Source organism: Saccostrea echinata, unplaced genomic scaffold (assembly GCF_033153115.1).
Source record: "Saccostrea echinata isolate AGI-Se365-2 ecotype Australia unplaced genomic scaffold, CSIRO_AGI_Sech_v1 ptg000037l, whole genome shotgun sequence".
In the NCBI taxonomy this organism is placed as follows: domain Eukaryota; kingdom Metazoa; phylum Mollusca; class Bivalvia; order Ostreida; family Ostreidae; genus Saccostrea; species Saccostrea echinata.
The window spans coordinates 667384-693086 of NW_026889786.1; the positions used below are offsets into that span (position 1 = coordinate 667384).

At 32.9% G+C, this 25703-nt stretch overlaps 2 protein-coding genes across 5 annotated transcripts; one reads left to right on the plus strand and one right to left on the minus strand.

The window, feature by feature from the left end:
* Positions 1-2771: 2771 nt before the first annotated feature.
* Positions 2772-7388, minus strand: LOC133200129 (troponin C-like). Of its 2 annotated transcripts, none has more exons than XM_061335879.1 (5): positions 7261-7388; positions 7112-7145; positions 6059-6202; positions 4278-4520; positions 2772-3419 (listed from the first exon to the last, which is right to left on the minus strand). In XM_061335879.1, exons 1-5 carry the CDS (start codon positions 7261-7263, stop codon positions 3391-3393), a joined length of 453 nt encoding a protein of 150 aa, XP_061191863.1. In that variant the 5' UTR covers positions 7264-7388; the 3' UTR covers positions 2772-3390. The 2 variants fall into 2 exon arrangements, with proteins under 2 accessions (XP_061191863.1, XP_061191862.1); XM_061335878.1 differs by having other exon boundaries at positions 2772-3891.
* Positions 7389-8463: 1075 nt separating this feature from the next.
* On the plus strand, positions 8464-21007 carry LOC133200128 (calmodulin-A-like). 3 transcript variants are annotated; one of them, XM_061335876.1, is made up of 7 exons: positions 8464-8651; positions 8807-8953; positions 10141-10180; positions 11297-11440; positions 17763-18005; positions 18463-18483; positions 20754-21007. In XM_061335876.1, the coding sequence occupies exons 2-7, from the start codon at positions 8951-8953 to the stop codon at positions 20780-20782; spliced, it is 480 nt and encodes a 159-aa protein (XP_061191860.1). In that variant the 5' UTR covers positions 8464-8651; positions 8807-8950; the 3' UTR covers positions 20783-21007. The 3 variants fall into 3 exon arrangements, with proteins under 3 accessions (XP_061191860.1, XP_061191859.1, XP_061191861.1); XM_061335875.1 differs by having other exon boundaries at positions 8464-8953; XM_061335877.1 differs by lacking the exon at positions 18463-18483 and having other exon boundaries at positions 8470-8953.
* The last annotated feature ends 4696 nt before the right edge of the window (positions 21008-25703 follow it).

Here is a 25703-nt window from a genome sequence, read left to right on the forward strand (position 1 = left end):
TATAATGATATAGGCCTAAATATGAAAAAAAAAAAAATGTACGTATTCATGGCTGATGAAATGAATTTGTTCTCGGTATATGAAGAGAAAAAACTACCAGGAGGGAAAGATAGATTTGATACTGCTGTTTTCACCTTGGCTCAAACGGTGAAAAACCGTCTCTACAAATTGTCAGATTGTGCCAATCAAAAGAATATACCGGGCATGAATTAGTAAATACAGCTGATTATATTTATAGGATATATATACAGCAAGATATGTTATATTAAAAAAAAAAGACCAAGATAACATGTATATCTTCTTTACCTCTACTTTATATACATTTATTCTTTCAATAGTTTTAAGTCCTCTTTTTAGCCTTGATTTTGCACACATCTCAGATTTTTTATTTATAAACTTTCAGAAATTTAATCAGCATTTAAAATGTTTCATGAAACAAAAAATGTTTTTTGTTTTTTGTTTTTTTGCAAATTATGCGAACAATTTTACAATCGTAATTTGATTTGTAAGGAGATGGGCGAACATAGCGTGCAGAAAGCCTAACTTCAGATATATAAAAATCATGTTCAATTTGTGAATTTAGTATTTAAAGTAAAGTTCTCATTATTGGAATTTATGAAATTATGATAAACAAAACTTTTCTGAAGAAAATTTTCTCGGCAAAATTTATTCTTTTATTAAAAAATAATGTGGTATTCGTGGGGTTCGAACCCTAGCAGTAAAAATTCTGAGTATCATTTTCTTTCCAGACTAGCCTGCTACATGTAACCACCAGACGACACAAGTTCTGATGAATAGGGACATTTAAATCATGTTTGTGATATGACCCTTGATTTAATGGACTTCAAGTATTTCTCGTAAGGATGCGAATGTTTTGTCATAAAAGTACATTTTTAAGGTAAAGTGGGTCTTTGCTCCATATTTTTGGTAACCAAAAAATGTATATTTTTATGCAAACGTTGAGGATTAACTTTCAAAAAAATGGAGCGAAGACCAACTCATATCGAAAAATAGTGTTATAGTATGAGGAAATTACTCTTTTTGCCCTCTTTAGTGTGTGTATGCTATTTCGTAGGCAAATAATTTCAATTTGTGTCAGATTTTTGCCAATTGTAGAGATTTTACATAAAGTATATTTCAATGTTAGATGAAATATCAAGGAAAATTTTGATATAATTGAGATTAAATTTTTCACCTTCATGTTTGTCACACTATAGGCTTTTCGCTCATCATGTTCACCAAGCTTCTTTATTCTGAATACTCGTACACTTTATTGCTGCCACGAAGTAATTTACTATTATCTAGAATGATCACATTATAGATTGTATCTCTATTTGTAGAATCCTATAAGCGTTCCATTGTCAATTTTAAAGTGATGTAAATGAATTTTTGGTATATTTTCTACACCAAGAAGAGGATCAATGGATACGCTCACACGATGATGTTAGGGATAACATTATATTATCATCATCTATGAAATAAGCTTAATGAATGATAAACAAACTATAATTTGTTCGACAAAAACAAAAAACAAATATTTTGACTGTGCATGTACACTAAATTACATCTGACCGATTTATTACACAGTTTGAGGCAGCAGATTTTTTTTTTTGTTGGAAATATGACGACCGAGTTCTCCGTTGTTGAAGATTGTTTATCATGTCCAATAAAATCAGACACTTCCATTGGTATTATCGTTTATTAATTTTCAATCAGAAGTTGGAAATGATTAATGTCCGTTTTAACTCCTGTTTGAAAATTAATAATCGATAATATCTTGGGTAAGTAAAGAATAGATACATTCTGTCTATCATTTTTCAGTTGCATCACCAGACTCTCCAAATGATATAATTGGCAAATAAAGAAGCCCCTGGACACGTTATGTCAATATTTTAGTTGTTCTACATTGATACACTTTATAAACACTACATTCAGAGGTACAGGGTTAATCTTGAGACGGTTTGATCACTTGCAATAAGAATTTTCTTTACATTTAAGGTAATTTGTACCTAATCAATGAATGGTCCGATTTTTTAATCATGGTAGCATTTTGAAGGTGTTATTAAATAAAGATACTCCACAAAAGGAATTTACAAAATTTTGATCATTGTCCAATTAATTGCACCTTGAAATTTACATTGAAGTCTATGGGCAGCGCAAGTGTTTATCAAGATATTGTAAAAAATTAATTTAACCACTGGTATTTTGACAAAATTAAAAATTTCTTCTTTTCATCAAGGGTATATTACTCTTCAAAAAACGTTTAAGGTGCAAAATGGCCTGCTTCTTATATATTATCAGTCATGTGAATTTGGTTCATTTCACTTTCATCGTTATCTAGCATTGCATATTTAACTAAAGTTTAAAGTGATTCAAAACTGTTCAATATCCCTTCGTTATACATTGAATACCTTAAGTTTATCCCGATGTTATTTAATATGGAATTCATAGTAAATCATTAAACAATATACTTGAAACAAAAATTGGATATGTTAATTACTGAAATCATATTGTTTCTTTCATGAAATAAAGTTTCTTAAAAAAGGAACGTGGATTTCGAATTATAGATTTAATTTTAATCTCACTTGATGTCAAAAGTTCAGATCAAGTCAATTGCTATACTCTCTTTGGAGAAAAAAACACATTTCAAAAATTGAAAGTTTGAGGTGACTGGAATGGAAATTACAAATTTGATTTTTGAAAGATGTTAAGTATGAATTAAAAGTTAGTTTATAAGGCTGAAAAAATGAAGCAAATGAATAACACTGACATTTTGAAGGAAGTAACAATTTTTATTAGTGGAAAATTAAGTATGTTTGCATAACGATTTTCATTCATACAAAAACTACACATATATACACTTCAATTGAAAAACCATTCAAAGATCTATATTTAATAATTTTTTACACATATTCAAGTATAATGGGATCGTGAACTATTTGAACGTTAAGTTAGTATTTCACAATGGAAGGTTCCAGAGGTTTCACTTGTCACTTTGAAACCAATCATGCATGATGTGAATATGGATTCCAGATACATGGCGGGGAAGTCCGGTTTGACCTTTCAACGTAAAGGTCAACAATTTATTTAAAAAAAAACCAAACTACCTGTGAAATCAAAGCAAAAAAAGGTGCAAAGCAAACAAGCGTGCTTACAATGGTATTTACATCAGTTGAAATATCACTGCCATTAGGGTTTAAAAACAAGTTGTCAAATAGATCGAAAACAAGCATTGTGCATGACGCAATGAGAGAAAGAAATGTGAGTGACAATTGGAAAGTTGATATTTCAACTGCAAGTGTTGGTAAGGAAAGTGCAATTCCTAGAGGCGTGTTCCCCTGCACAACGGTGGTGATTAGTCGGTCAAAATAAAGTCTTTAATCAGCATATTTAATCGCCCATCATCAGTTTTAAGAATTCTGGAAATGATATAAGAAGAGTTATCATAAAAAAGCTGAAATAATTCGTAACAATAGCAATGCGCAAAATCATCGAGCGTAACAGCAACAAAAAGATACATAAAACACACAAATGTTAGAACTACTCCTCTGCATATATTTATTATCTTTTTTATCTTTACAAGCAGGTTAGTGCGCATGTGTTAAAACAATATGGAATGATAGGAAGACGTTTATGATCAGTTCACAATAAAACTGCAAAAATGAAAAGGCTAGGGTACGCCGCAATTTCTTGCCAAAAATGATCCAAATTCGTCAGGAGCTGGACGTGTATTTTTGTTTTTTATTCATATGGATGTAAATTCCTTCAAAAATATTGCAAACAGCAAGCTGACGAATGGGACGCGAGCGTACGATAGATTTGTGTTGCCTGATGCAAAAAGGACGAAAACTGTATCCAACTCTCATTCAGAGGTCATCAAGGCTTTGAATTCTGGAAAAAACAAAAACTCATATACTACATAATAGTCATGCATTACGACACTAAGTTACATTCCAAAACAAATCTGTACAAAAAATAAAATAGGAACATCACCATGTGCAATAAGGTTGTTCGAAAGTTTTGAGGGTTCAAGTACACCAACAATTTGTCTACTCTACCAAAGGATATTACATATAAAGATGACGGATACAAGAATCACTTAATCTCTTTCTAGATAGTAGGCTTAGAGTCTGAACTACAAACACAGCAGTCTTTAAATGCAACGGAACACAACTAGCAATCCACTAATCAATACTGAAAATTAGCGCAATACCGTAAACGTATTCGTCTTATTTTTTTAAAACTCATTTGTCTGTTGAATTCAATAAAATATATACCTTCATAATCAACAGTTCCGGAACCATCTGTGTCGGTTTCTGCAATCATATCATCTAATTCCTCTTCCGTGAAATCGTCTCCTATTGATTTTAAAATCCATCGTAGATCTTCTACCGGAATTGTTCCCTTATTTCCCTTGTCTAGTACCCTAAACGCTTCTCGAAGTTCTCTCTCGTCCTCGTCCATCCTTATTTTACGTTCGAACAAAACTTTGAACTGATCCCAATTCAGATATCCTTCAGCTGGAAAAAAAAATATTTTTGTTAATCTTATGTTTGTAAAAATTACATATTATGCAAAATAGAACACACCATTTTGGAAAATATAATTCAATCTAAATGAAATCTTTTAAAATCATATTGAACGATTAATTATCACAATATATAATCCATATGCAGAAGCTTATCTTTTTTCGGAAATACAATGAAGTAAAACAAACATAGGTAATGATTTGGAGTATAAGCAATAAATATAAAAACCAGATTCCTAGGACTTTCTCACTGATCAATCAACATCTTTTCGGAGTGGTATTGCTGCACTGGTCAAAGGACTCACTAAGGAGCTTATTCAAAGTGAGAATGTAAATGTACTAGTAATTATTTCTCAATATTACTTCTGTCAGATCGGAATTTATCTTGTAGAATGAAGACTGCATTAAATATATAATGCTCACTATTACTAGTATGCTAACACTATTAATATTTGTTTAATTCGAATTTTGCGTTGGGGTTACAAAATGTAGAGAGAAAAAAAATCGCTAAAAATATTTTGAAGGGAAAGGTAATAAAAATTTACCTTCTGCTTTTTCTATTGAATTTAAAGAAAGTTTTTTTTTAAATTTTTCAGGGTAAAATGTAAATATTATAGAGATGTTAATTGAAATATAAATATACATTTTCTCTGAGACTTATATTTCATTACTTAAATCAGTAGAGCTTATTCTCTTCCGAGACTTGTAGTTTTTATATCTTTTAAACAATGAATTGGTATCAAAGCCAAACCGTCTGAAGGAGGTTTCTGTCAGTAATTATTTCTATAAATTAGTATTTATTTACAACAGACCACATTTAAGTTATTATAATAGTAAGTTGTTAAATCTGCTCTGTATTTTTACTTAAAATAACTTCACCTGAAAGTTCACATACCATTAATATACTCAAAAACAAGGAAAAAAATCAGTATCATTGTATGTAACTGGGACTCGATTACTTTCTTTGGAAAGTAAAGGATAACTAGAGCTTTGTCTTGATCAGATGATAAGAAGATGATAAACTATCGAGGAAGGTAAGATTGATTTGTAGATCGACTTGTATGAAACCAAGTCTGTGAAGGCATAGTGTTTGACTTCAGTGTGGATGTATATCAAAAATGTTTCAATTTGTATACGGAGTGTACTCTTTCAAAAATTCGGTCAGTGTTTTGATCTTATCTACATAGAACCAATCGCAGCCTAACGTCAAATCTTATAATATCGCACAAAGTCACTACTGTTGATTAACATAATTTTGTTAATAAACCGCGAAACGTCATGCGGTGATTCGAGTGGTCTGGACTCACAACAAATCCAGAATTCTTTATATTGATAAGAACTTGTTTGGAGATTATGAAATTTCGAAACACATGGGGTGAAATAAACATCGAATTGATTTCGTTCAAAGTTACAAAAATAATTATCATTTACGGTACTCTTTGATGGATAACTATTTTTTTTCTAAACCATACGCAAACGACATTGAAAACAGTGATATTTCTCACATTGAAAATATACCAATAGCCGTACCTTCCTCGTCCATTTCGTCAGCCCATTCTTTCAGCTGTTCGTCATTAATTTGAAGGGCTAAACTTTTGAAGACTTTTTCCAGCTCTTTTGTTGATACCCGACCATCGCCCTTTTTGTCGAAAAGGTTAAAAGTATTGTGTGCATCTGCAATAGGAACATTCCAACATGTTTAGAGAATTTGCTTTTTGTTATATTTGAGCTTTGGCAAGGTTTTATAAGAACAAGTGCTTTCGTAACTAATTTTAGTGATGGTACCAATCTGGCTTTGTAAATACAATGTATAGTACAATTTAAACCATTTGCTTATCTAATTAAACACACAGTAAAACCAGTATCACCAGATATACATATTCATTCGTGCAGGAAAAATTGAAACCACGATAGGATATTGTTTGCTTTATTTGCGTTACAATTTGAGAAGTCTTTCTGACTCGTTCAATTTCACGTGCATTTTGTACACATGCAGCACATGTTCTACATTAACCTATCGATGCGTTCTAAGTTAATTACAGGTACTAAGTGAAGATGAAGTTTATCTACATGATCGCTGGACGTGATTTATTTTTCTTTACTTTTTTAAGACATTCTCTGCTGCAGAAAAAAAAATGTTCACCCTAACATATGGCACCTACACTGAAATTTGAATTAAAAGGATGCTCGATTAATAAACTTTGCAAATAATCTTGCGCCAGATGAATGTTTATTCACTTGCAGAGAAACAGATCTAAACAGGATGAGGCAGCAAGTCTGTGCGGATAGCACTCTGATTGACTTGTACACCGTGAGTACGTGCAGTCGCCATATTTGGCTGCGCATGTAGATAGATGAATTTCGAGATCATTCATGATTGTAATTAATAAAGTTACGATAATTTTATACTACAAAAAAAAGAACTTTTATAAAGACTTAAAGTATGTAAAATATCACAATGTTCAGTTTAATTTTGAAGAATGTAGACATATTAAAAAGGTGATATACGTCTACATCTCGACAAGTTTATCAGATATAGAAGGAGGCTGATGCAGTTTAGGCACGTATGATTAATTAACTTACCAGTATATTGCTTTTCAGATATCTTGAATTCCGACTGTAAAAAATATATGATATGTTATTAGTTACTCTATACTTAATTTTTTTTTTTTCAAATTAACGAACCGTTCGGAAAACTAAATATAACTCTTGAAAATAAGACTTCTACTCACCATCTTGATTCTAATATCTCCGAGCTCAGATTAGCAAATTTTTATTTTTCTTTCTCACTGGAAATCGTCTGCTGCGAAAGAAAATACGCATGCGTAGCCGAGTTGTCTTGGAACCCGATCTCTTCTTCTTCCCATATGCCATTTACGGATCGCAGATCACGTGAGTGTCTCGATCATATTTATAGAACAGCTGCGGCAGATTACAAATATCCTTGGTGGCCATAAATAAGCAATAATTATATAATTTTACGTGTCAGGATGCTTTTTCATTCATCGGGGTTAATTTGATAAACGGAAATTTTGAGATGTTAACACTCGCAGTTGTCAAAAGATAATATGAAACATATGTACGCATATATCTACCTAGAAATATATCATATTTATAGAAAAATATGTCCGTCCGTCCTTTTTTGAAATAAAAAATAATTGAAATATCAAGGTCTCGAAAATCTGGAGAAAAAAAAGTCTGTTAGAGACAAAAAGAAAAGGAAAAAATGATATCCAAAATTGATATAGCTTTTAAAATGAATAGAAATAATGTATAAGATTTTATTTCAAATATTTGAAAAAAAAAATGTCCATGATATGTTTTATGAATTAATTGAAACAGATATTGGCCCCTCATCAAATGCATAATGACAAATGAATGTTTTTAAATTGATCCAACGTAGATTTATTCTAGCTTTCAGTAGAAGCAGCCAAAAGTATCTTAAAGCGGTTGCATGCGGATGACTTTAGGTGCAGCATGTAGATGTTACAATGTGAGTAATATTAGTAAAACTTTTCTTGAATCTGATGAAATATCCACGTCTTGTTTGACATTAAAAATAGAGCAATGCACTTGTATTTGACATTCAATGTAGGGTTTGCTTTAAAAAATGAGATCAAGATCGAAAACATCTTGCATTATAATGTAAAAAATTAATATCTCAAGAAAATGAAAAATTTAATGGGTAGAAAAAAATAACGCATTTTACAGTTAGTTATACGTAATAATCATTGTAGGAAAGTGAGTAATACCATAAAACAGGAAGGTTTTCATACCACTGTCTGTTTATCTTGTTATTGTAATATTTGAGGAATGTTAGAGAAAAAGAGAGTAAAAAGAAAGTATCATCGATTTTCCTTCACTCCATTGGTTGATTCTATTTAAATATCTAGATTCACTGACGACGTGTGTTAAATACTCTTCTTTTTCAACAAATTAGAACCATCGCAAGGACAGATTTCCCGTAGTACAGATATTACTCGTGTAATTACTGGGCGCCATTTGTAGATAGGTACTGGCGATAATATCTTTCAGATGGTGAGTGCCGCAATGCTACACGAGGGAGATTTTGGTGGCAACGAGGACGCAATCTGATATAGGGGTTCTTCACGGTATCCCTCATGTAGGTGATCACTAACGCCGCTTCTTCTCTTCTTGTGTAGAGAGCTTGGGATTTTCAGTGCTTTTTGATGAAAATTGCCTATCATCATTATTAGACTTGTGAGAAAAAAAATTGAAGATAAAGAGTTATCTTTCTTGGATTTTTTTCCCCTATAGAACACTGCTTTGACTAAGGAGGACTGGGAATGTACCCTATGTGTGACCGATCGTCGGAGAAGAAATTTTTGTTTATATAATTATTAAATATAGACTACATCATCGAAGTAGAAAGAACGGAGTTTTGTTCCGTCAGCCGTTGACATGGTGAGTATTTGAAATACGCAATACTTCCCGTCTCCCCCTATGCTTTTATTAGTGTCCTCGACCCCATTTGAAAATTTAATCTAATTCACAGTAATTTCAGCTTATCTTAAAGAAGAAACCGATGACTTAGATTAAAATTCAAAAATAATATACTTCTTTTCGACTCTTCAACATTTTTTATTTATTTAAGTCGTGATTAAGAGGGTGTGATCATGCACGAAGTGAGCAAAACATACAATCATTAGAATGTAATTCGATACCTCTGGTATGTTGGTAATCTTCAGCAGCTTGTAGTCAATCTTCTCTCATTAATCAGAACACACACTCGTATAACATATCTGAGCAAGCAGACTGGATTAGCTACATCAAAAGAATACTACTTTAAAGTAAAGAAATGCATGTAATTGTGTTCGATTAGTTTTATGGGTAGTCTCAAGAAATAATGTATTCTATAGAAAAAGTCCGAGGAGGGAACAAATTGAGAATGATAAACTGGTATATATTGTTTTCTTTATGTACAAATCATATTTCAAAAGTTGGTATTTCAAAGCGATGACCACACATGTATTTGGTTTAAGCCTTCGTGTCTGCTCTTAGCTCATTTTCTATGAAGTGGCACTAACCACAAGGTTCCCAAAGAGGAACACGCATAAAGTGTTGATCAATAATGCTTTATATTTTCGGAAAACAGCTAATCACACGAAAGATTTTATTCACTGTTTAATTATGTATGCTGTAGAATAGAGAAAGAATCAAACATTGAGAAATACTCGCTGATTTCTATCATTTAAAGTCTACGTTGTGAAAAATTGTATTTTTAATCAAAGTTAATCTTATTTTACGTTTTTTTTTTCAAGATGCCTTATTGATGCTTTCATGGCATCGTCAAAAAAGAAATAAAGTAAAACTTGATCAAATAACAGCTCTCATTAAATTGCAGTTTTCACAACTCCCTTTCAACCAACGTGATGCCTCTGTGCATTTTTTTTGTCAGACTTTTTTTTTCAAATAGCATTTATTGTTATTTTTCATTCTTTTTTATTGTCAAACTCTTTTTTAAAGAGTATCAATTATTGTGTATTATTAAAGCTGTCAGTGTATTCTTTTAAGAATGTCAGATTGTCTCTTAGAACAGGTTATAGGTTGTAAATCTAATGGTTCATAAACGCCTTGTTTTCTCTTTTCAGACGGAGCAGATTATTACCTTGACAGACGAACAAATAGCAGGTACATGTAGAGTAGGTGCAGAGAAGCACCGGTAATAGAGTCAGCCATTTTTTTGTTCCTCGTATAAAAGCTAATGAGCTTGGTAAAACGCCTGAGCCATTAGAGCAACAATATGCCGTTTAATGAAGTCATCCCATTCCACAAGTAACAATAAGTAAATATTATATGTGGCCATTAATTGTAGAAAATCGTGAAAATTAACGATTTTTTTTTATGATAAACCAAATTACATGTATCTGTTTAGCACGCAGGGTAAAACCTGGAATCACAGCTCGTAGTATTTGCTTATTCGATCCGGCATAATTTTATTTAAATCAATTATTTTAGATTTTATCATTTTCGCCCGCGTTAAATAGAAAATGATATCATAGTACACAGGGATTTCAAAAATAGAATGACGGAGCTTTTATTGTTGCTATTAAGTCTATTTTGGGTCGGCAAGCTGCCAAATTTCAAACATTGCCAAGAGGCTTAGAGCAAATTTAAAAACCGTCGGAGTAGGTCAGTACGCAGTCTGATGAATACATTTCAGACATACTTCTTGTAGAGAAGAAATTATATATTCTACTCATTAACCAAACAGAAACAACCGACCGCAGACTTGTATTGAAAATATACGTGTACTCTTCTTATAGTGCAATTTTCTTTTTCTTTCGAGACTTAGACTGCCATTGTGTTTGCTTAATATCGTTCATTCTTAATGTACACTGGTGCATTAAATTTAGACCTGTTTTACAGTATTGATTTTATTTTAATCATAAATGAATTTCTTGGGTTAAACCTATACTGTAAAAGTCTTGACTTACCATGGCCCATGGATTCTGAACTTGTTTGTCATTGATATAATCTGCAACCAAGAACCCCCCTCCCCCCCAAAAAAGAAGCGTTTTAAAAACTGTACATTCCAAAAACTCAACAATTATTATAATAAGCAAAAATATAAAGCTCTTTCTCTTTGAAAGACCTGAAGTGAGAAATCATATATATTCCAATCATGATTCTGAAGATTTGAATGCATTCAACAAAATATTACTTCAAAAAAATTAGGAAAAAAATCATAATGTTAACATTTATGTTCATAACTTTTAATCTGTATACAATTCTTATAAATTGCAGAGTTCAAAGAAGCGTTTTCATTATTTGACAAAGATGGCGATGGGACCATCACGACCAGTGAACTAGGTACTGTCATGCGCAGTCTGGGTCAAAATCCAACCGAGGCTGAGCTGCAGGATATGATCAACGAAGTTGATGCAGATGGTAAGGATATCGTGCCCGATTTCTTTCTTTGGCTCTTACTGCACACTTTAAAATTATAATACTAATAGCACCTTAGTATGGCGAAAACAGTATGTTGCAGAATTACAGCCCATTTAACTTTAAAAAAAAACTTTAAAGTTTAACATTTTTTCTCCATTTGGGAGAGGGATGAAATAAATATGCAGAAATTCTCTACGGAGAGGACTAAAATAGAATGTGCCGAATTCTATTTACTTTAGTTAATAAAATATTGTTTGAATTTAAATAAAAATCTCCAGATATTGTAAAATTATTTTAGATTGCAAAATTCGTTTATGAATTGAATTTAAAAATTAAGCATTTCAAAATCAGAAAGGTTTCTGCTGAAAGAAAGCTGTAACCATCCTCGCATTATTCAATTATATGAGTCGCTGTGGCTTGGCTGCAATATGAGATGTCTTGCCTCAAAAGCATGCAATAAAGATGAATGATACAAGAAGAATGCACGTAGAAAGAGATGACTGTTCAAGCAGCCTTTTTTTTCTTTTTATTATACATTTTTCTTGCACTATTCATCTTCTATGTTGTAATTTACAATAAGTATATGAATCTCATTAATAAAAGTCACAACGATGACAGCTACAGTTTATATCCCTGCAAACGAAGTTTGGAGGGTATACTGGAATCACCAAGCCCGTCTGTCTGTATGCACTTTTGTCCAGAGATGACTTTGAAACTACTCAGTTTTTTTTCAAACTTTGTAGAGTTAATATATATCTTTTGAATTTGTGCACTTGGTATTTTTATTGATTTGTCAAAAATTTAGAGACAACGTGATGACTTTTTAAAGATTTCATTGTGCTTAACTTCTTAAACAAGAACAAGGCAAGAGGAGTGAAATTCTTGTCTTGGCATAGCTTTGTAGCACAGAAACTTCGGAGGTTTGTATCTGATAGAAAGGTAGCTTGTGACCAGAAATGGAATAATTTCCAAAGGTCATATTGCCCTTAGGGTTGATTGTGATTACTCGATATGATATGATATGACTCTGATCAAGCGTCATTAAGACAAAAGTCAAAATCAAAGAGTTTAGAGAAGTATCTCAAAAATGTAAAATCCTAAAGGCAAACTTTTTTATTGGAGGAGTAGCATAAAGTCATGGTCACATGACTGAGAAGTTATTTTTTTTGGGCCATGTCAGTTTGATGCTTTGACGGAAGATGAATTTTAGTAGTACGGTATTACAACCAGTGCTCACGACCAGAGGTGTTACAGCCGTCTTCCCATCATTACATTTCCACAAGATTCAGGACATAGGAATTTGCAGTATAATTTTTGACAAAATGGTAGCTACCTTTTTAAAAGCTATTTTAATGTGTGCCTTGCGGGGGCATTAGTCCTCCTGGGACAGATCTATAGTGAATTTTCCTTCTTAACATCTTACGACCAGTCCTACCCTCCAAATAATTTAGGTTATGTTTGGATTTTTAATTGAGATTTGATCTGTACCGTTTTAGATGTTTTTCTGTGGGAATCAAAACATCCCATATGATTCAGAAGATAGAGTAGTTTAAAAAAAAATAGTGTTCTGTTGGCTCGAAGACCAACAACACTTATCAATTCTGCAGAGTTTTCTTTTTTTTAAGCAATAAGAGCTGTCAGACATATTTTATACTAGTAAACATATTGAGTGATCTGTCTCATGAAATTTGCTGCTTAATTGTTATAACCTCGCAACTGCAGAGAATTTAGCTAAAAAAAGTAACTAGATGTGTAACGATATTTTGTCCCTAACGATATTTTGTCTCTAGCATGCTGTGAGATGTTTTGCATTGCAATATTTTGTTAATTTCTATATTTTCATCATGATAGCAAAAAAGCTCCGGTAAAGTTTCAATATTATTCCCATCTTCGCAAGGTCTAAAATTCTAAAAAGATACAGTAGAATACAGACAAGAGATAGATACGTGTCTTTTCTTCATGAGAGCAATTAATTTTTATGATCACTGAGTTGTCAACCACAGGTGCCTGAAGTGTGAATTGATACCCCCCATCCCTTTAATAAAAAAAACTGTTAGAGCGTATATTTTCTCAAAAATATCAAATTTCCCTGTCAGTTACATCCGTATGTCGTTCTATGCAAGCAGATGGTTCTTTTTCTTACGATTAGAGAATGGCCTTGTAAGGTATACCGGTAATTAAAATACACGTGTACAATGTATTTTCATTATACTTTACAAGGCCATTCTTTAAACGAAGAAAAAGTACAATCTGCTTGCATAGACCGACATACAGATGTGATTGACGGGGAAATTTTTTATATTTTTGAGAAAATATACGCTCTTAATTTTTTTTTATTAAAGTGTGTCGGGGGGGTGTATCGATCCACATTTCAGGTACCTGTGTTGTCAACTTAATCCCACATTTTTAAGTTCATATGTATGTATATATTTCCTTAACATCTAGTCTACAACTACTAGTTGGCTTTCATGGGTTACCCTTGGAATACAAACAAGTACTATACACCTAATATTTAGGTCTTTCTAAAATTGACTGATTAAAATATTTTTTTGATTATTACTTTTTTGGGGGGAAGGGTGCCAAACATTATAATTTATATCTATATTTTAATATTATAATGTCTAAAATGTACTGTATTAAATGTATGTAGTATACAAAATAGACATGTCCTCCTTTAACTTCGAAATTACACTCCCACACAAACTATCAATCGCAACAGGTTCTTAAAATAGATTTACTTCGTTTATTGCCTGACGCCACGTGCGTCAGGCAGTATAAGGATTAATATTTCAGGGATCCGAAACTAAGCGATCATTCTTAATGAACTAGATTTTCTGCAAGCTGATTTACGTCGGAATTTGTTACCTGCATTTAAACAAATACAGTTTGTAGAAGAAAGAATCATATAACTGATGCAAAATAATGATGTGTTTAATTCCTTCAATTTTTTTGCATGCACATATTTATTCTTTGCGATTCTTTGTACGAACATGTCCGTGTAACATTTTTTCTGCGTTTCTAAACTACTGGATCAGTCCATTTGCCTTCTACAAAAGGGGTGACACAATCATTTCGCGCCAAGTGTCACATGTAAATTATCTTCGCGCCTTTTTCTTGGGTTGTTCTATTGAATGGGTGTGATAACTTCTATGGAAATAAAGTTTATTCTTTTAACATGATTCTTAAGCTCCAGATTTTTTATTAACAGTAAATTTTATCTCATTTTTTAAGAGAACACATTGTATATGGACAAGCAACACTAAAGCAATGAATTTGCTGATTATTCTTACTATTTATTCCATAAGTGGACTAGTCTAATCATAAACAAACTCCCTCCACCCAGTAAATGGGACATCCCTTCTTGATTCTGTTTTCCACCTTTCAACATTACATTTATTAATAATGTACGTTACAAGGTAAGGGTTTTTTAAAAAAGCGTAGAAAGTCAGCGAGTAGCATATTATTTCATGCTTTGTGAGGAACAAGGGTTTCCTTTTAATACAGTGACAAGAGTGTAGGTCAGTACCCGTAGCGGAATGGGCTTCAATCCCGTGAGGTTCTAAGTAAAGAATCGGCAAAATGAAGAAGACATCAATATCTGTACTGGTTTTCATTTCATAAAAAAGCACATTATTTTAATTATGAGAAAGGTCCTGAAATCGAATGAAAAGAAAAACTTACAATTTCAAAACTGTATATAAAGATGTATTTTAAGCTCATTTATAATACATGTATATAGTAAGAACATCATCGCGTGAGTTTTGTCCGGGGGGGGGGTTATTAGTATCTTGTTTTGCGCTAGCTATAAACATGATAAAGTGTAAAGGTTATTTACTTTGATTTCTAGAGTAGCATTGAAGCATTTTTGTCTCAAACACTTCAAGACAACTTTCCCAGTTAAAACTGTTCATAATTTACTACGACGGAAAACAGACCAGTCTATAAATAGAGGCCGTCTCATCAATCTATCACTGACCATGAAGAAGTGCGCCATCTAGTGAGAGAGAACATGTAATATGAATTTCTTTAAAACGAATCATCTAACTATTTTCCCAGAATTATCAGTGGCGGATCCAGGAATTTCATAACGGGAGGGCGCAGTAGAAGGCATGGGGTCTGGGGGGCTGTATTGAAACCCCAGTGGGTCCAGAGCAAAGCTCTGATTCGCCCCCGGAAGATGACGAATTCTTACAAATAAGAGGTGTTTTTTCCTTGATTTTAGGATAATGAACATATAAGTTCTACATACAAAAAATTCAAACGGGGGGGGGGGGGGGGGGCGCACGCCCGGCGCGCCTGTGCTGGATCCGCCTTTGATTATAATCTACGCTATAGCGCACTTGCAGTTTCATCCCAACGTAACTAGTCAGCCCGTGGGCTAACTAATAAATGACCAAATAGTGGCATGTCTCAGATATTCGTTAATTTGTAGTATTTGGTTATGAAATTTGAGAAAGTCAACTGTACATCTTGTATAATGAAGTATCGCAACTATGTCGCTCCTTGATGACGGAAACGTTTAGCACCTCTCCTGCATAAACGTTCCATAGATATTGATTGATTAGTCAGGCAAGCTTTTCAAAAGCTATTACTTGTTATTATAATGTTTGCTTCGTGCTACCCTTGAACGTACGGAAGCCGGTTGGTGCCAGGTAAAAAAAATATTTTATCTGGCGGCCGCCAGATAACTTTCTGGCGGCCGCCAAATAATTATCTGGCGGCCGCCAGAAAAATAACTGGCGGCCGCCAGAAACTTATCTGGCGGCCGCCAGAAAGTTATCTGGCGGTCGCCAAATAATTATCTGGCGGCCGCAAGAAATTATGTGGCGGCCGCCAGATCTTTTTATCTGGCGGCCGCCAGAAAATTATGTGGCGGCCGCCAGATAACTTTCTGGCGGCCGCCAGTTATTTTTCTGGCGGCCGCCAGATAAAATATTTTTCTACCTGGCACCTACCGGCTTCCGTATGAACGTACCACAAATTTTTAAAATAAATTAGAAAAGAAAAAAGAGAAACTTTTCCCCCTAAAGCCGCGGAAAAATTTCAAACACTTGTTGGATATTGGGTCATGCTGAACGTCTACATAAAACCTTATCATTATCCAATTTGTATTTTGAATATGTTTATTATTTCTTGAAGAGATCAGTCTTTGCAAGGGAAATCTTCAAATTTAAAATAGTTCTTTTCTTTTCAAGTACTTTTTTTAAATGTATTCCATAATAAAAAAAAATCTCAGCTCTGTTGTGTAAATATAAGAACTGTATTGCTAGAGTATACTGTTAAATCCCAGGGACTGACTTTTTGGTTACTAGCTGTTCTCTGCTCTATTCCTCCTTCGTTCGTTCAGTTAATTAAGAAGATAAATTAAAATGCATTTCTTTTTCGAATCAAGCGATTGCTTATTTTGGACCAATACAAACGAATTGCTGCGGGATCGGTAAGTGCTTTCAAAAGGCATATTTCAGAGTGAAATGACTGGAAAAGTTAATTTGTTAGCATTTTTTTTTACATTAACATGGCTTCAAGAGATAAATTGTTTCACTAGCTGCGAATGAGTAGTGTACAAGGAGGATTGTTGCGCAATCGTGTGATCCACGTAAATTCAGAATTATAGAGCTTCGACTTTTCATTAGCCACAGGGATTTTTTCCTCCGATTGTCTTTTCAACGAATAAACATCACGTAGCTGTAACATTCTTTCTTTAAGTTGATTTATGGCTTTTCGTTGTTTCTTGTGGAGGATTATACATGGATCACACGATATATAACATGGTCACTTATCTCCTTGAAATAATGCTTGAATCTGAGTTTGTTATAATCATATGAGCAACTCTTTATTTATTATTTGTTCATTTATTTATTTATTGCAGTTTCTTCATTAAAAAGAATAGATTAACATTTTCACATGTCTTAATACTGTAAGCACATGTATTTCTGATGCAAATGAATTAGGCAACAGAGATATATCGTATTATAGAACTGTCATAACGCAAATTTTAGTATGATTTTCTAAAACACAAACTGTTTCGTGGACAACTTTAGTTTCGTAGAATTCATTATGAAGAGATCACAGTTTTGAAGAAAAGGATTAGAGAAAAAATGACCTTGTCCTTATAGTAACTAATGCTCATAAAAGTGCATCTGTCTTCATTTGTGTTTTTTTTTCTTTCTATCCCAAGATTTTTAATTTTTTAAATGGTGGAAATTTCACCATTAGGTTGTATAGCGGATATCTATATCTTAGATCCTATATTAAATGCATTGAACATTAGTTTTAAGGAAAATGCTTAGTGCTTGGTGTGCAGTGATTGATATTTCTGCAGGAAATGGCACGATAGACTTCGAAGAATTCCTCCTAATGATGGCAAGAAAAATGAAAGATACAGATAGTGAGGAAGAACTTCGAGAAGCCTTCAGAGTGTTCGATAAGGACGGTAACGGTTTTATTAGTGCTGCCGAACTTCGTCATGTCATGACCAACTTAGGGGAAAAACTGACAGATGAAGAGGTGGATGAAATGATTCGGGAGGCGGATCTTGACGGGGACGGGATGGTCAACTATGAAGGTACGGCATGAAGCATGTTCTCGACATTGCATCTTGCTTCTTCAATTTTCACGAAACAGTAAACATGCTTTCAAGGAACAACGTAGATCATGACCACATACAGTGCAAATTAAATCTTAAAATAACAAAAAACAGTTGTGTCATGTTGCATCTTGGCTTGTATCGTTTGACAGCAATAAATGCACTTCTTTCATTTGGAATGGATTCGTATCTTTAAATGACGCCTCTTTTGTGAATTTTATAATTGCAAAGTTGATCACATATTCCTGTATGATGAAATTCTATATATAGCACAATAAAGTATCTTTTGTTTTGAAGGAAAAAAAATTGTTTAATCTTATCTCCCTCTTATGTTTCATGCAAATGTCTCTTATTTTTGTTGTTCATTCTCTTTCTTCTTTATGAAGATGTACTTTGATAACATGCATGCACGTGCGTTCATTCTTGTCTTTTTCAGATTTCCGGACGTATGCTTCCGGTTTGTTTTCCAATCAGTCAAAATGACGTTTCCTTTGGCCACCATTCCTTTCCCTTTTATCATGACGTCATCAGATGCTATATCTGCTTAGGCGAACGGATATCTTAACTTGGTTCAAGCACACTAACAATTGACCAGCACGCGCATGCTTATGGGTCAATACAACGCACTGGACTGTTGTCTGCAAGGAATGCCAGTTATTTTTCTTTCACTCAAATTCAACTTTAGAAGTTTGTTTTCAAGTTGAAATGGAAGTTGTATTACTGAGTACGTTTCAAATTATTAACTAAAGGTTCAATTTTTTTTCAGTAGATATAGAATGCATTTCCCAATCTAATAGTAACAAGTTCGTTTTAAGTAAATCTTGATTTACATTGATCTTGCATCAATCATCATTCAAAGATGGTTTTACATACAAGCTTTATTGCAATTTAGACCAATAAAAAAAATTATGTCATAAATCTAGTCCGCCCTAACCAAATAAAATTCCTCCAAACGAATCTCTCAGTATTTGAAATGAGTTTTGCTTAATTTTAGTATCCGTGCGGAGCACCAATAAATGCACGCAAGGATGTAAAACATGAAAATGTTTCAATTTGGTCAAGAAATAATCGATTCTTTAATGTAATATAACAAATTTCCTCTCATTATTGTAGAACGCATAGGTCTGGATATATGTCAAAACTTGTAAAAATCACAATGCTAGAATTTATCGTCTTTAATACATGATAATGCGACATGATATATTTCATTCGAGTGCTAAGTTTTGCACTGAAATAATTACCATATATTACAATATACTGTTGTTAAAATTATAGGAAAAAATTAAAATACTAGTAATTCCTTTTCTCGTCCTACCCATCAGATCATGATAATAACGTGGTTTTGAGTTTCTGAAACCAAAATTCTAGCAAAAATGAAAGAAACAGAAATGATTAGGAACTTTATCCTATGATTATTCATATGAATGTTCATGTATTTATGTGAATTTGCCGACGTCAGTGTGAGTACTTGCATTAACTACCCCCTCCCCCTTACACCAAAGGAATTTTATCTCCTGGTAAGAACTTTGTTTACTAATGCAATTTGATTAAAAAGAATGGAACTTTTCGTCTTTTAGTTTTATAAATAGAATCATACATACGTTAATAAAGAAAGGTTGTTATTTTTTAGATCGTAACTTATTGCTATCAGGTTCCGTCAGTTGTTCGTAAACTTTTGAACATTTTCAGCGTCTATCAATTTCAACCAATTCTATGTATGAATAGGAAAAATAAATGAGAAATTCATGCCCCCTCCCTCAGGAAAGGTGGATTTAAATGTAGTCTTCTTGAACCTTCTTTTACACTTCTGGACAAATTGTGAAATGCATGTCTAGGTTTCAGTCTCGGGGGGGGGGGGGGGGATATGTTGGTCATGTATTTTAAATGCATTAAAATATTTTTTTGTTAAAAAGGACTTTTGAGCATCTCTTTGAAAAGCTTCATGAATTATAGTGATGTAAATGGAGTCAACCAATATTTGTGAAATTTTTAGCACAAGAGTCAAGAGACCCAATCCCTGCTGGTGGTCATAGTTGGTCACAGCCCCATAAAACTCATTATACTCTGGGGACCATCAAGGCCTCTTGATGAAAAAAAACCATTCTGACAAATGTATCCCAAACAGATTGTTATAAAAATAAACAAGTTAAAAAAAATGATAAAGTTATCATACAACAACGCAGAAGAGTTACTACCCTTGTGGGTTTCTTGGCCATCAACTTTCGGAATGAATGCAGAAAACTTTTCATATTAATGAACAATACTTACGTACAATCAGAATCAACAGCAAAAAATGAGGATAGATTTCTGAACAGCAGTTTTTGGATTATATATATGTCAATGGTGTAAAATACAAAATAAAAGACCTTGCATGTAAATTGTTGTAGTTTCTAAATCCTAAAAAGAGAAGCATATTTCGCATGAGTCGAGCACTATTATTGGCCATTTTTGTGTATTCTAAAGTGTATCAATTCGCTTTGGTGTTGTTCGAAGCAAGCACTCTTATTGTTATAAGTTATGTTAATAGTCATTCTTGCAATTAATAAACATACCCTTTCTTAATATGGTAGTTTTTCACATTCAATATGGCCATTGCAAATTAATTTACAATTTTTTTTGAGAGAGAGAGGGTTCCACTTCTTTATTTACCAAAAATAAATTTTTAAAAGTGATGTGTGACCTAAACATTTTTACTGAATAAGTACTAGTATCTTTGTTTTCTTTCAGAATTCGTCACAATGATGACGGCCAAGTAAGCTGTTGATCCACTAAGGAGAGACATTTGGGCGTGTTTTGTAACATTCATTACAAAATATACCTTGAAATTATCAAAGATGAAGCCGAGCACATTTTTTGTAATTTGTTTTGTTCAATCTTCAGTGTTGTACCAATGTTTAATTTTGTTCGAAACGTGTTTGATTTGTCTTGTTTGTACATCCTGGTATCGACTTGCATAAACAATAAATGTACGCATAAATCTCTATTACATATAAACAAATCATTTACAAGGGGAAAGGTATCATTTGTGTGATTCACCACAGTGAACAACTTCTTTAGAGATGGTAAGGTAAATGTGAGTTTTTTTCGGGGGGGGGGGGTTACAATGTTTCTTGGGATGCAGCTACAAAACGCCATTTTGAACAATGAAATAAAGAAGATGGGCATATTTGGTGTGTGTTCTGCAGGAATCGTGTGTACAAATCATTTATAGTTTAAATGTCCACAATATGGTCAACTGACCACAGCTGGACAGACTTCACAGAGTAACATCAGGGACCTATATACTAAGTATATAGGTCCCTGGTAACATAAAATGTTACATTACATTGCAATACCTTGTCAAATTGTAATATTGTGATATTTGGTTTGATAGTTGATAATATAATAATATTTGATTACAAGTCCGAGGATCTTAATAGTTACGATAGCATAGTAACAATTCACATAAAATGATAAACACTTATAAGATAATAGGTAATAGTTCATTGCAATTACGTGTATATAAGTCGATAGGTTGGAAGAATTGTTTTCGCTCTCGGTGCAACCGAATTAAAAATTATATATTTAATAAATTAAGAAATTAAAATGACAAACGACTTGATTCTTTGCCTGAAAATAATTAACGCTCTATAAGAGGATCGAACCAAAATCTTCTCGATTCCTAAATGCTCTGGTCTCGTAACGCATGTGTTATCATCCCTTCACGAATAATATGAATTTTAAAACGACAATGAGGCACCGTCGCATTTACCCATTTGAAAATAGTTCAAAAAAGTTTTTTATGGTCTTTGGGTCTTTTCTCAATTTTTTTTACAAACGTTTGCTTGTTCCTTTGAATTAAAATGCACACAAATAACTTTAAGAGATGACCCATAGATAGAAATTTTTTCAAAATGTAACATTTTGTACCAAATGACTCATCTATTCATATTTCAATTTTTTTTTTAGCCAATCACAACACAATATCGAGAAAATATCCCATTCCTATTTCACAGGAATCGTATTTATCAAAATAATGCTAAAATTTTATGTTACAGATCATATGAAATTACATGTAGTATTTAACATCAATATGGTATAAAATTGTGCTAAAACAAGTCTTTCTACCAAATGATGAAATAAGGTGCAGCCAAATAAATATACATTATTATAACAGTAACTTGATCCGAAGAGTCGTATCACGTCTCGTTGACAGGCGCGGATCATCAGATCAAACGAGACGCGAAGCGTCGAGTTTGATCTGATGATCCGCGCCTGTCAACGAGACGTGATACGGCTCTTCGGATCAAGTTACTGTTATAATGATAAATTTATTATATACCCTCCCTTACAACTAGCAAAATATAGTTTTAAAAAAACTTTTGAGATCAATTATATAAGATTTTTCCATTAAACAAAGCATTTTTCAAGGAACTTTTTGATGCGCATGAAAAATAACGTCATGTTTCTGTGTACTACGTCATCAGTTTCAGAGAGGGGTGATATGGATTCAGAAAACCACAGTGTGGTGATCCGGAAAGTCGGATCACACCGTCACGTGATTGTACGAAATCTACAGTAAAATTGAGTGATACACACTTGGGTATATAATAAAACATCAATAATAATAATAATCATTGTTACATTAATTTTAAATTATATTAATTAATTATATTTATAATTATTCTTGTTTAACCCTTTAGCTGCCAACGTAAATGTTTGAATTGCCAAAAAAGTAACGTCATACGTACATGACGTTACAATAGTTATGACGTTATTAAAAATATTGCGGGTTTACGTTGTATCCATGACGTAAATCGCACCTGCGTTATGTATAATTCTTAACAAATGAAGGCGTACAAGGCAAGGAAAATCCCTTGTTTTTAAGAAATAAATAACAAGTTTAAAAACTTCAATGGGAATTGAAGTGGGTCGGTCACGTGATCAAAGCCTGTGAAGGCCGAAGGCCTTCTCAGAAGATTTGATCACGTACCGACCCACTTCAATTCCCATTGAAGTTTTTAAACTTGTTATTTATTACTTATATATACATTTGAGACGGACAATCGAATGTAATCGAATATAAATATTGCACTAACTGTACGTCGTAGAATTTGACAAATTACGCTAGGTGTAAATCGGCTTGAAAAGCGGTTACGCTTCAAATTCATCTGGCAAAGGATTGTTTTGAAGGGAATATTCTGTGAAAGGCTACTTGTGATCAATTATAGTGAGCATATTGGTGTCTGGAAATTTTTGTATTCATGAGAACCCATATTCGATGTTAAAAAAACACAAGAAACACGTCCGATGTTTGATACTAGAAAGTTGGAGGAATTTCGATCGGAAAGGGATGGATGGAGACACTTGTCCGGACCAGATAACTTGAAATCAAGTACAAAATTTGATCAAAAACATAAATTCTACGATTTCAGTAAGGCATATTTATTAATTTATGATGTTGACATGGAGACACTGGCGACAGCTTACATTGTTAAGACAACGTCACAACGATCTCGATGATGGAGGTGTGCCTACTGAACTTCCAAAGTGCAGTGTTTGTCAGCTGTTTGTGGCGTGATTGCATTACATTGATATTTTTCAACAGATTTTCAAATTTATTGTGAGTAAAGTTTAATGAAAAAAAATTATAGCATTCAGAGGTCTGCGAGAAAAATAAGGGTAAATGTTGAGACTATGCAGCTCAGACATGAAACTTATAACACGTAGTTTTCTTTTCTCTATGTAAAATCGATCAAGAACTGTATTAAATACTCGTTTACATTGTAAATAAAATGATTATTATTTTACTTGCGTATTTTGTACATTTTTATGCATGAAAAACATGCTATATTGCTTAGTGGAGCAAGTCTTTTTAATAGAGATATTACTGCGCTGTGTGATTAGGTCACGTAATGACCTATGACCTTCGAAAAACTTCATACAGGTATGAAGATATTTGCTCTCTGCATGTTTATATAATAGAGAGATACCACAAATGTATATATTAGAACATGATCTGATACAAAGTAATTTTATTTTTTTAAAGGAAAGATATATTTTCCAAACAATTGTGTTGTCTGTAATGTCATCTCCAATACGTACGCGAATGCACGCTCTCTTCGTCGTTTTTTGTTTTGTTTTTTATATTAAATTACTTAATGATTGATAATTTGGTAAAGTTACTGTTAAGTATATTTAGTGGAAAATGGGTTATGTTAAAGCCATAAAGATTATTTCGGAATATGAATGGGTTAAGTTTCCAATTTGCATATGTATTTACATGTAAATGACGGAAAAACGAATGTAAAATATACCTGCTGTTTAAAAATAAAAGGAATCTGAACATATTCTGTATGAAAATTGATTTTTTATTCTAAAGAAAAATATGCTTCAACAAACTCGTTTACTTATAAACCAGTTTGACACCCTACACTGATAAGAAGACGTAGAGAGGTTAACGCCTTTATCAAAAAATTAAAAACCTAAAACAAAACGCGTGTATTTAATTTGCTAAAAATTGTGTTTAAGAGAGATCAAATACTGTTAGGATTTTATTTGTTGTCTTCATGAATCACCATACCTTAAAATAACTTAAAAATAAAATTTTTATCAATAACTTATGCCATATAATAATAAAAATCAAATGTGTCAAAGACATTTTTGACTACATATTTTTTTAAAACTTGTTTTCTAGTACGAACTTTGAAAATTGAGAGTGGGAAATAGAATAGTCCTCGCATTGTATGCCTCTATTTTTTTCCAAAGTAAATTGTGCGAGTCCTACCTCAACCTTTTTAAGTTTTGTTACTTTATTTTCAATCTGAATAGAGTACATAAACGTAAATTAATTAATATACATAGATTTTTGCTAGAAATGTCAATATTAAAGCATTATGCAACAATTATTAAACGAATTGGATGTGCACACTAAATTTAACGTGTGCAGTGTCCGATGTTCTTTTTTTTTAACTTGAAAAAATAAATGATTAAAGCGTAACTTCCTTTAAAAAAAAAAAATAAATAAACGCCTAGCTTTAAAACGGCGCTTTTCTGGCCTCAAACAGCGACCTGCCCTTGTATACAATTTACAATATTCTCAGAAATCAGGGGCAGGTTCAATTTTTTTTTCTCTAGAGGGGGATACAACGTGTCAGTCTCGGAAATTTTTGACAAGCATAAAAGAAGAAAAAGAAGCAACCTGCTCAAAGCTGAAAAATATATTTTGCGTATATGTGTGATGGGGAAAGGGGGGGGGGGCTTTCTTAAGTCATTTTTTTAAATACATGACTCTCTCCCCCTTACCTCTTAAGCGGGCTCTGTATTTCTAGGGGTGGTTTTTTTTCGTTATTTTTACATAGAAAGTTAATAACTGCATGCAATGGAAAATTTCAAAAGGAGGCGACACTCCCCACCCTCGCTCCATGAATCCAACATACGTTTTTAGTATTTTACATCCCAAGTTACCTGCAATCCGTAAGCTTCGTATCCGATTTCATGCTACTATTGTTATAAGATTAAACAAAAACTGCATTTTTAATGGATGGTCAAGTGTAGATCAACAACAAGTCATGTAAATCGCCCTCCATTAGTACAATAAAGTAAAAAAAAAAAAACCTTTTCTGGATTTATTATCAACTTACAATACTCGAACGAAGCCAAATCATCTCTTAATTTATTTTTCAATCGCTTACACCA

Coding starts and splice junctions, on each gene's coding strand:
- LOC133200128 (XM_061335875.1), top strand. Junction 18,006..18,462: donor CGGGATGGTCAACTATGAAG/GTACGGCATGAA, acceptor TGTCTTTTTCAG/ATTTCCGGACGTATGCTTCC. Junction 18,484..20,753: donor TTTCCGGACGTATGCTTCCG/GTTTGTTTTCCA, acceptor GTTTTCTTTCAG/AATTCGTCACAATGATGACG.
- LOC133200129 (XM_061335879.1), bottom strand. Junction 6,203..7,111: donor ATCTGAAAAGCAATATACTG/GTAAGTTAATTA, acceptor TTCCTATTGCAG/ATGCACACAATACTTTTAAC. Junction 3,420..4,277: donor CGGAACTGTTGATTATGAAG/GTATATATTTTA, acceptor TATCATTTCCAG/AATTCTTAAAACTGATGATG.